This window comes from Anoplolepis gracilipes, chromosome 9 (assembly GCF_047496725.1).
Source record: "Anoplolepis gracilipes chromosome 9, ASM4749672v1, whole genome shotgun sequence".
Taxonomy (NCBI): domain Eukaryota; kingdom Metazoa; phylum Arthropoda; class Insecta; order Hymenoptera; family Formicidae; genus Anoplolepis; species Anoplolepis gracilipes.
Window position 1 is genome coordinate 6,609,560 of NC_132978.1, and position 12,727 is coordinate 6,622,286.

The 12,727-nt window shown below is 31.0% G+C and overlaps 1 protein-coding gene and 1 pseudogene across 1 annotated transcript; one reads left to right on the forward strand and one right to left on the reverse strand.

Annotated features, from left to right (window-relative positions):
• The first annotated feature begins 218 nt into the window (after positions 1–218).
• On the forward strand, positions 219–2,754 carry LOC140669664 (uncharacterized). Its single transcript, XM_072899696.1, has 6 exons — positions 219–281; positions 580–896; positions 974–1,235; positions 1,296–1,464; positions 1,598–1,828; positions 2,240–2,754. The coding sequence occupies exons 1-6, from the start codon at positions 219–221 to the stop codon at positions 2,752–2,754; spliced, it is 1,557 nt and encodes a 518-aa protein (XP_072755797.1).
• Positions 2,755–9,684: 6,930 nt separating this feature from the next.
• Positions 9,685–12,124, reverse strand: LOC140669528 (uncharacterized; annotated as a pseudogene).
• Positions 12,125–12,727: the final 603 nt, after the last annotated feature.

Here is a 12,727-nt window from a genome sequence, read left to right on the forward strand (position 1 = left end):
TGGAGGAGTTGGAGGACTATCATCGGATTTATAAGGAGTGGGTTTTGTAACACTTGCTACATTTGGATATTTAATATTATGAGAATTTTTAGCATTAAATCCGAAAGTTTTGGTTGAACAGAAATAACATTCATCGTGGCTGACAGCTTCACGCCAAATCATAGGTGTTTTGAAAGGCATTGGTGTTACATTACTCTTGGCATTATTCCAGCGTCTTAATGACTCAACACATGATTTACAAGCCATATGTGGAGCCCAAGACTTATCTTGATTGGAAATCGGTATGTTGAAGTAATTGCGATAAAATCCTTTGACATTATCATCAATCTCAATCCTATTTTTGGCGAACGTGAAACGACCGCAAATGTAACAAAAACTTGATAAGGAGGGACTTTCCAGAACACTTGGATCGAATGGAATCATGTTACAGATCGATTTTGCTATTCAATCAAAATCGAGGTCAATACATCATATACTAAAAGATCGATAGTATCGAGCGTTGCACAGATTTTCGATCCACTCGGACTATTAGCTCCTGTTATATTGAGCGCAGAACTATTGATACAAGAATTATGAAAGCTTCATATTGGCTGGGATGAAATATTGCCGGCTAAACTTGCAGATGAATGGTCCAGATGCATACATGGATTGAAGACCTTGGATGGATTTAGTGTACAACAAAGAATCGAGGGCAATGGACCAGGTCAAATTCAACTTCACGGATTTTGTGACGCAAGAGAACGAGCTTACGGTGCTTGTGTTTATATGCGATTCGACAATCAGGCGAACGAAAAACAAATGAACTTAATCTGTTCAAAATTGCTCCGCTCAAGACGCTCTCAATTCCCAGGCTTGAGTTATGTGGAGCACAACTACTGGCTCAGTTACTACAAAAGGTCATAACTGCCTTGAAGATGGACATCAGTAAGGTATACTATTGAACGGATTTTTCTGTGGTTCTGCATTGGATAAGAGCGGCTAACAGAAAGCTACCAGTTTTCGTCGCTCATCGCGTAGGCGAAATTCAGGAATCGACATCAGTCGAGGATTGGCATCACGTGGGGTCTCGTGATAATGCTGCTGACATTCTGTCAAGGGGATGTAAACCTGAAGAATTGAGTAGTTCAGCGTTGTGGTGGAACGGACCCGCATGGTTGCGATATCAGGATCATTTAAAAATTATAGATCAGCCAGAAACGATGGGAGATCCGCGGCTGGACGAGGAGCGCCGTATTGTTTTTCTTCCAGTTGTCGAGTGGTCAAATGAGTTAATAAATAAATTTTCTAATTTTCAGAGACTTATTCGAGTGATAGCCACATGTATCAGATTAGCAAGGCTGCGTAAGAAGGAGCTCACGAAACCATTGCGAGCAATTTCGATGGAGGAGCTTGAGCATGCCAAAAGGTGCGTTGTCGGCATGGAGCAACGACGGGTATTCAGCAAGGAGTTGAGCGAATTGATGAGTAAGAGAGTTATACCAAGGAACAGCAGTTTAAACATCTAAATCTTCGTATGGATGACACCGGCTTGATTCGTGTGGGAGGACGTCTCAGTAATGCAAAATTGCAGTATACCGCTAAACACCCGTGATTCAAGATTCAAGATTGGTTGAACTGATTGTCGAACACGAGCATGAAAGGAATTTTCACGCCGACACGGACGCCACCTTGACGGCTATACGTCAATTATATTGGCCGCTCAGGGCGCGCGGCACTGTACGCAAGGTGTTGCGCAGGTGTATTCTTTGTTTCAGAGCCAGACCGCGTTTATCGCAAAAAATAATGGGAGATCTACCGGGTAGCCGCGTGATACCGGCAAGGCCATTTAGTAGAACAGACGTTGACTTTTGTAGTCCGATATATTTACGTGAAACCTGAGGAGGGGCTCTAAGCGTGTGAAAGCATATGTAGCGGTATTCGTATGTACGGTAACAAAGGCATTACATTTAGAATTGGTCTCGAATATGACTACGGACGCGTTTCTTGGAGCATTTAAGCCGTAGGGGTAAGCCGACAGATATATTTTCAGATAACGGTACGAATTTTGTAGACGCTAATCACGAATTAGAAGAATTAAGATATTTATTTTCTTCAGAAAATTCAATAAATAAGATTATAGATAAAACAGCCTTGGAAAATATTAAATGGCATTTCATGCCAGCGCGTGCTCCACATTTTGACGGATTATGGGAATCTGCGGTTAAATCTTTTAAAAATCATTTTTATAAAATAACTACAGAAGCAGCTTTAACATTTGAGGAAGCAAACACGCTAATAACTCAGATAGAAGTTATTTTAAATTCTAGACCATTGACAGCATTGTTTTCAGATTATGACGATCTTAATTGTTTAACTCCAAATCATTTTCTTATAGGCAACAGTTTGACATCTTATCCCGAACTCGACTTAGAACATTTGAAAATCAATAAATTATCTAGATGGCAGTTGTTGGAACGCATGCGACAACAATTTTGGAAGCGATGGACATTGGAATATTTATCGAACCTTCAGGCGCGCACAAAATGGCAGACTAATCGCGAACCGCCAATTGAGATAGGACAATTGGTACTTTGTAAAGAGGAAGGTTTACCTCCTCTAAAATGGGCGTTGGGAAGAATACAAGAAGTCTGTCTCGGCAAAGATAATGTAACTAGAGTAGTTGTTGTTAAGACTGCAGCGGGAACATATAAGAGACCGGCCGCTAAGATTTGCATTTTACCCATGGAAAAATCAGACGATGTAAAGGATTTGTGATTTGTTTATTTGATTGATTTTTTGAATCAAATGATTGTAATCGGGCGAATTCTTTGTAAATGTTGATGTGCGAGCGAAGGTTGACGACAATGAGCCGTCAAGGCGCGCGGTATGTTAGTACAATATAATCAGTATAGTCAGAATTATGTGTTAAGAATAATTTGTATATCGCGCTAAGGTCTCAAGACCTCTAGAGTATTTGATTAGTATGAGCGATCGGAGTATAGCGGCGTATGTGCTTCACACAATATCGTTCAGCCGCTTTCCGTACGTTATACTTTCGCATTTCGTCTCGATCAGCGTTCACGATAACATGTGTATTGTCTCCAAAATAAAGCATACTTGATACGAATAAAAAACGAATCTTCAACAATAATTAATAATTTCGTTTAATAGCTAATTTTTTGCAATAATAATATTGATGTGTATGTGCGTGCGTGCGTGCGTGCGTGCGTGTGTGTGTGTGTGTGTGTCACAAGATTTTTAAATTATTTTTACATTAACTTAGTTCTTTTCTAAATTTATTTCTTAGATTTTCTTTGGTCTTTTTTGGAAAGAGAAATCTTTCCTTAATTACCCTATCCTTACATTTTTCTTTATTCAGCTGATTCTTTTCCTTTCTCTTCCAAAACTTGATACATTTTTGTGTGTATTATTTTTCATCTCCACAATTTGTTACTAAATGTTTTAATGTTTAATTTTACTCTCTAGCATATCATACACATATTTTTTTCCTGTCAATTTTTTTTCAAGACAAAATTTAGTACAAAATTCTTTATTTCTACATTTAAATCTCGTAATAATTTTTTAAAAATCTTTTTGACCTTTTCTTAAGTATTCTGAGTTCCATATCATACATATAACTAAGGAACACTTATTCCTGACGTAATTATAAGACATTTTCTTCTTTACTAAAATTTTATTTAAAGCATAATTTTATGCTATAAGATAAAATAGTTAGCGACTCATGCGGCGGTAATCACTCGTCGAACGGTTAGCTGTGCCCGCGCTCGCGGTGTGGCGCGCCGTTCCTATCTGCCTTCTGTACTCAACGTGTGATTTGCTAACTATTTTTGCTTATAACTCAAAAACTAAGCTTCAAATCAAATTTTGATAAAGGAAAAATTGTCTTAAAATTGTGTCAGGAATATGTCATTTTACGGACGGAAGGTTGTTCTGGGACACCCTGTATAAGTAGCGTCCGTCTGTATGTATGACTACGAACTCCTTCCACATTTGTGGATCGATTTTCGTGAAATAAGTACCAAAATGTCGCAAATTTTTCGGGGATGGCTACTGTGTAATTTTTTTTTTTAATTTTCGCCCACCCACGCGCATGCGCATTTATGGACCGATTTTCGCGAAATTGGTATCAAAATTTCGCAATTTTTTAGGAGAAGGTTGCTATGTGGTTTTTTTTTAATTTTCATCCCACCCACGCATCTACCCACGCACCCGTCCACGCGCGTGAGTATTTATCTACCGATTTTCAAGAAATTGGTATCAAAATTTCGGAAATTTTTCGGAAAAAGCTGCTATGTGGTTTTTTAGGTTTTGCCCACCTACGCATGCACCCACGCATCCGTCCACGCCTGCGAGGAATTCTATATATAAGTGCGGTTCGTCTGTCTGTCTGCTGTATGACCGCGAACTACTTCCGCATTTGTGGATCGATCTCCACGAAACAGGTGTCAAAATGTTCCTAATTCTTCTGGGATTATGACGATGTGGTTTTTTTTTTATTTTCATCCCACCCACGCATCCACTCGCGCATCCACCTACGCGAATGCGCATTTACGGGCCGATTTTCGCGAAATTGGTAACAAAATTTCGCAAATTTTTCGGAGAAGGTTGCTGTGTGTTTTTTTTTAATTTTCATTCCACCCACGCGTCCACCCACGCATCCACCTACGCTCGCGCACATTTATGGACCGATTTTCACGAAATTGGTACCAAAATTTCGCAAATTTTTCGGAAAAGGCTGCTATGTGGTTTTTTTTAAGTTTCGCCCACCCACATTTTATCGTAGATAAGGCTATGTTTTCTTGAAAAAAATTTTTTTATTTGTATTCCAATGTGTTCGGAATGTTTTGACAGTTTCCTATTCGAGTGTCATTTGCTATGACAATAAATAAATCCCAAGGACAAAGTTTAGAAAAAGTTGGAATTTATTTGCCACATCCTGTATTTGCTCATGGTTAACTTTATGTGGCATTTTCTAGAGCAACCAAAAAGGAAAGTGTAAAAATTAAGATTGGTGAATTTAGTAATCAAGGACATCTAATTGAAGGAAGTGAAAAATGTTTTACAAAAAATATAATATACAGAGAAATTTTGTAAATTGAGGGAAATTAAAAAAATTGTACTAATTGAAGGAAATGAAAAATGTTTTTAAAAATATATAAGATACAGAGAAATTTTGTAAATTAAAAAGTTAAAAAAATTGAATGACAGCTAATAATAGCGGGTTAGCGGTGGCTAAATTAAACGTAAGGAAAAATATTTGAGTAAATAAAATTTAAAGAAAGGTGTAATAATTAAATAATAAAAAAATAATTAATATTTATATATTAATGTATATATATATATATAAATCAAATTTATGTTATAAAAAATATATATATATAAAGCAAATTAATATTTAAGAGCTACAATATATGAAATTGTATGGAAATTAAAATATATCTATATATAAATAAGCAAAAAAATATAAATATAAATATTTAAGTTTATGAAAAAGGCAGCGCGAAATAAAATATCAGAAAATGAAAAAAGAAATAACATAGTAGTGTTATCCTCAAAAAATTTTTAATATTTTGATATAAATTTAGTGAAAATCAGTTCATAAATATGTAAGTAGCTCATGAGGACCACGAAAAGCGCGGTCCGAAAAGCTAGTATTCTAATAATCTTTTAACGTTTGACGTCTTTCAAATTTCTAAGTAAAATGTTACATGTTTTATTTAAATTAGTAAAGATGACCATATCTCAATAAAAAAACAAAATAAAAAATCAAATTATTGCGATACAAAATTAGATTATTGCGCTGTATTATATATTTCTTTTAATATTACGCGATTATACAACAAATATTTTATGAGTAAATTAAGATATAATCAAATTAAATGACAGACTTAAAAACCAGTCATATTATCTTATCAAGGCAAATTTTTAGCAATTTTTATAGATTCATATAACAAGCGTGTTTGTCAAATAAGCTACGATTCGTATTCAGCATCAAAATCGCCTACACTGATTTTTCTATCGTGTAGATTTAACAATTCATGGACCGTCAAAATAACAAAAAAATAATCAAATAGCAGTTTTTTGAAGTTTTAACTATTCATTACTTGAAAACCTGACATAATAGAGTAATGTAAAGGGTAGACTCATTTTTAGCATCCAAAAATCTATAATAAATTGGTTCATTTGTCCATGTAACTTTCAGATTAAATTTTGTAGGTCTATGTAATTTAGTATATACAGGGTGGACCATTTTAATCCATCCAGTCGAATATCTCGAAAACCAAGCCCGGGAGAGAAAAATGTTTCAGACAAAAGTTGTATGGTTTCGAGGGGGCCATAAGATAGTACCATTGGTTTGACCTTGAAAAGTCATTTGAAGGTCACGTGAAGGTCACTTCAAGTTTTTTAAATGGAACACCCTATATATTTTTACATATTCTTGTAGCTCATCTCGAGAGCTTTCCAAAACACTCATGACAAAGAATTTTTCATTAAGTATTTTTTGAGTTATAAGGCTTCAAAGTTGCAGTATTTTGACATAAAATACAAAATATCTCATAAAATATTCTTTTTTTGATTATCTTACTCTAATACTTTTATACACAGAATAACGAGACGAATCAATTGGCATAATTAAAACACATAAATATGTTAAAGTAAAAATGTGTAACTGTTAGTTGCAAATTCAGATTTTTACTTTAACATAATTATGTGTTTTAATTATGCCAATTGATTCGTCTCGTTATTCTGTGTATAAAAGTATTAGAGTAAGATAATCAAAAAATGAATATTTTATGAGATATTTTGTATTTTATGTCAAAATACTGCAACTTTGAAGCCTTATAACTCAAAAAATACTTAATGAAAAATTCTTTGTCAGCACTTTGAGTGTTTTGGAAAGCTCTCGAGATGAGCTACAAGAATATGTAAAAATATATAGGATGTTCCATTTAAAAAACTTGAAGTGACCTTTACGTGACCTTGAAATAACTTTTTAAGGTCAAACCAATAGTACCACATTATGGCCCCCTCGAAACCATACAACTTTTGTCTGAAACATTTTTCTTTCCCGGGCTTGGTTTTCGAGATATTCGACTGGATGGATTAAAATGGTCCACCCTGTATATATATATATATATATATATATATATATATATATATATATATACAGGGTGGACCTTCATTTTATTGCACATTCTTATGATTGATATTTTATATTATTTATTAAAAATGTTAAGTGTATAAAAGCATTATATATATATATATATATAATGCTTTTATACACTTAACGTTTTTAATAAATAATATAAAATATCAATCATAAGAATGTGCAATAAAATGAAGGTTTCTATTTAAAAAATTCTAATTCTTTACATGAATTTTTTACAAAGTAAACCAAAATCAAAATAATACATTTATTAAATTGAACACATTATGTCTTATGAGTTTTTTTATCTAAAACATTTTTTTTAATTCTAGTTTTTCGGAATATCGAAGAGTTTTTTTCCATCCGACATAATTTCTAAAAAAAATATTTTTTATTAACTGTAAGTACAAGATTATAGAAAAGTTTTTTCTTTTATTCTTATTTAAATTATCCAAATTATCGAACTAAATAAACGAGAATAGATATGCGCGATGCGCGATTAGTAAAAAATAGTATACAAATAAAATAAAACTCATCCCAAGGTTGCTCTTCTAATAAATCTTTTCCTGCTCTCAATTTGTCAGGCAAGTTGCACTTGTATATTGCATTTACTCGCGAAAATATATATAATAAATTGTATATTCTGCAATTGAAAAGAATAAAGAATAAAATACATATGTCACTTTGCTTGAAAATTATATTTTAAATCAATATTATATGGCACATAGAAAAGAAAAGAGTACCTATTTTCGATGTTAACAATATAGATAATCTAAAAAATAGGGGCCAATATCTCTCTCGCCCGCACATAAAAATCGAGTTAACTTGTCAAATCATCATCCTAATATATATATATATATATATATATATATGAGATACCAGAGAGTACAGAACAAAAATCACCACTATATAGGTGGTATATGGTTACTAGAGAAGATAAAAGAGGAGATTCTTTAGCAATGATTCTTTAAGAGAATATCGGTCGAACTCTAATCGATTTAACTTTTTTAACCTTTCCCGCAAAGTAAAATGTATTTCACGTTGGTGTTTAAAGGTCATCTTCTTTTTTACTACCTATCTTTAATTTAAAAATACCGGGTAATGGAGAATTATGTATTTTGTTTCGCGAAAAATTACATGAAACCAATGTAACGGTACATTTATAGATCTCGTTTTTTCTCACCGAAAATACAGCAAAGTAGATTTCGCAAAAAATTGTAAATCCACAGTGGAACCATATAATTTTATAGATCTTATTTTACATCAAAAGTACCAGGTAATTCATTTTGCGCGAAAAGTTGCCTTTCTTCTCATTTTGGATTAATGAAGACAAATTATAAATTTTTATAGAATTATTAGAGTTTCTTAAACTATAACATGTTTTTAATATTATATGAAGATATATATTTGTCTAAATGTGTCTAGTATTGATAATGTTAATATAGATAATATAAATATATAATAATAATAACTAAAATAAATAAAATATATAATAATTTATAACATTAATATGTAATATTAATACATAAATAACACTCACTATTATTTAGAATGTTAAACACAAATATTTATTTATATATAAAAGAAAGTAAAAGTTAACACAACTTTCTTTATATAATTATAGGACTTTAATCGATTAAAACACGGAAAGGATCTTACAAGGGAACTATCGGAAGTGTCCCTCACCGATTTTAATGAGCTTTAGATATGTTATAGAACATAAAAAAATATTAGACCCATATTTTTTTTAGCGGCGTATCTCAACGTTTAGAGGTTCAAACAATCCCTCGAAGAATCACGAATTTTTCGTTTTTAGCGAATATCTTTGAAATTATAGGACATATAAAAAAATGTTTTATACGAAAGTTTTATGGTATTTTGTACTCTTTACAATAGTATAATTGTATTTTTCAAAAATGTCAAATTTTTTAATTTACCCCACCCCCACCCCTTATTTTGCAAAATTTAAAAAATTTTTTAAGAACAAAAATTAAAGAGTATCGAAAGTCAAATTCATCCATGTATAATAATATGTGGGTTCCACGAATTAATTTTGAGAAAACAAGATGATAACTTCGTGCTATAGGCGCTGCGCTATAAGTTGTGTTTATTTCTTTATTTCGTTATTTCTTTAGTTACGACACATTCAATAAAAGCCTCTTGTGTATATATTTATGTTGTGCATATATTGGAACATAAAAATAGATTAATCTTAATGACATAATACGCAACATATTAGAAAAAAAAATTAAAGAATAAAAGAAATAGTAATATTATATTTCACATTTGCATATATAATTGTAAATATATATAATTATTAAATATAATTTAATATATAATTTAATTTAATGAGTTTATTGATTAAAAAATACTATGAAATAAAAATAAAAGAAGGAAAAGAAAAAAAGTTAAAATATCAAAAAAAAGAAGAAAGAAAGGAAGACGAAAAAGAGGTTGAAATTGTTACAAACGTAATTTCATATGAATAAGAATTTTTTATTAGGCAGAACTAAAAGAATACCAACATTTGTTGCATGGATAAGGAAAACTGCCAAAAACCTTAACAGTATTCATCAATAATTTAAAAACACATCTTTTTTAAAGAAATTAGTACAGAATTTGTTCATAAATATATGTCTTACATTTATAGCACATATTCATTACAAAGATGATGTTCATAGAAAAAATGTGTTATGCAAAGCGATTTTTTACACCAAGAACAAGTTATTATTGCTGTTTCGCCACACATATCGTATTTTACTTTAGAATTTTTTTTAAAACAAAATTCTACTGGTGTTTCAAACTCTGTTCTATTCTGTATGTATCCACTTTGAAACCACGCATATTTAAATAAATTTTGAAATCTGGGCGACGAGAACTGATAGTGTGTTAATGATTGTAATTTTAAGATATTATTTCTTGCATGAAGATCCAAAACAAGATCTAACAGCACATAACAGTATCAGAAAAGTGTTTAATAAAATTCTTCCACAACCAAAATCCGTATACATCTAATGGCTGTATTTTTCCCGTTGTACCGGCGGATATAGTTAAGAAAACAATATCTGTTGCAGAATCTAGTTTGGTTTCTGAAATTATGTTAGGACAATGTCCACTCCATGAATCTAATAATAATACCGATTGTGGCCCGACATTCGGAAAAAATACTTCCTTTAACCAAGTTTTTACATGATTCGATGTTAATTTGCCTGATATTGAAGTCAGAACAAAGATATTAGGCGCCTTGAATAATGTTTCCTGTACTCTTGGACCAAACGTTCCTGTAATTTCTTTTAAAACTATAAAAAGAGATGATAATAATCTGCCATCAGCCGAAATAGTCGGTTGAATTGTATAGCTATGCGTGGTTAATGATACAGACTGTACTACAGATTCTACCTTTTTTATACCTTTTTCAGCTAAAGTACGACCAGATCGAAATTCTAACTGAAATCCACTTTGATCCGAATTATAAATATTTTCCACTCCATATCGATTAATATAATATTTTACATTTGTAATAAATGTATCGCATTTATCTTCCAAGTCTGTTTTTGATAGCACAGATTTTTTTGTTACAAATTTTGTTATTTTCCGAGACACAATATTATGTACCTTTTTGAATCTGTTTACCTATGTTTCGGAGGCTTTGAATCCTGACGCATTTTCTTTTTCTTGTGCTTGAAAAGCCCATCGAGCGATGTCAATACCATGAATGATGATTTTTCTTTCAAATGCTTTATTAAAATGATTTAATGTGTATTCAGAAATTTTTTTTAATTTTTCCAACCTACTACCACCTTGAATGATTTGGTTTTCCTATCGTCGTAGTTGTCATATCAATGTAACTTTTTAAAATTTTTGTTTAACTCCTTCGAGTGATCTTGGTCTTGTTTTACCACTCTTCCAGTATTCCACAGCTTGCCTTTTATAGTCATTTGATATTGTTTCAACAGAATTACAAATAACTTCTTCTGGGAGATAGATTTTCTCTTCATTTTTTTGTCTCTAAAAAATCAATTTTTTCCGCTTCTGAAATCTCATATTCATCGTAAAAATCTAATGTTTCTTCCACTTCTAGTTGAAGTTGTTCTTCATCTTTTATTTCTAACAGCATACGTTCAATTTTTCTTTCACTTCTCTTTCCTGTAGAGTTATCGGAGTTTGTTGATAAATCAAGTCAGTAAAAGTTGCAGAAAGTAAAAGTATTACGTTGTATGGATTAAACTGCAGCATTCTGAAATATTAAAATTTTAATATATATCTCGAACTTTTATTATATATAAAAAAGAATAAATTTCACAATTAATAAAATTGTCTTTTTATGATAATAATGTCATCTCTTACTTTCTCTTGACAAAAATATAATAAGGCAAAATAAATTAAGCCATTAAAACAAAATAATAATTTTGTATTTTGTGTATGTTGTGATGATAGAAAAAAACTACAGTATAAGATATTGAAATAGAAATTCTAAAATTTAAAGTAACCAGAAAATAATTTTACAAACAAAAAATAATTTTATTGTTGGTATAGATGCTTACAAAAAATTCATTGAACCATCAATCATTACATTTCATTGACAAAAAAATGATTTTTTTATAAATACGGAACAAGATAATAATATGAAAAATGACAAAAAATGAATAACGATAAGAGAATTAAATATTTGTTTTTTATTATTAATGTAATAAATTTTTTAAGACTAAAGTATTGATTTATTTGTTAATATGTGTGTGTGTGTGTGTGTATGCGCGTGCGTGCGTGTGTGTAATTAGCAAGTTAATTCTTGTTCCATTTCATTTCGGTTTTCGGTACATTACGATATTGCATTATAGGTATGTGCATAATAATGATTTAACGAATTTTTATAATTTCAATAATCTCAAAGCAATGAATGACAAGAATAAGACAAAAAAGTAATATAACTCAACAATAAATACTTACATGTTCACGAAAGCACAATATTCAATACACTTCTTTACATTGCTAACTACGAACTGAAAAAACAGCTTTCCGTTATTAGATATTTATATCTAAATTTAAATGATTATATAAATATATATATGTATATATATTTGCATATTTTGCACAACGACACGAACGAATAAATTTATCATGTAAAAATTATATATTCATATAATCAATCTATTTTTCTTTGCACTATCTATTTAACACTGATTGAGTTAACTTCCACAAATGTCATCTCGGATGATATGACTTTGTAGTTTTATTGCTTAAAAACAGTATATACACGTTTATGCCTGCAGAGGTAAAATAATCTCTATTTTTATTTTATGCATCACAGCACTATTTGAATTCTTGCAATATATAAATATACTTACATATGTTATTTTTGTTATATATATATTAATGGAATAAAGACTAAAGACTCTCCAATTAAAAATTAAAAATAAAATGAAAGGGCTTTAGGAGCCGAGCGGTATAGGTGCGCAAAAAGAAGAAAACAAAAATTTCAAATTAAGAAATTTTTATTATACAAACGTTTCGGTCTTTATTTAGACCTTAGAAAAATAGATTATTCGTTTGTGCCGTGTGCAAAATATGCAAATATGTATA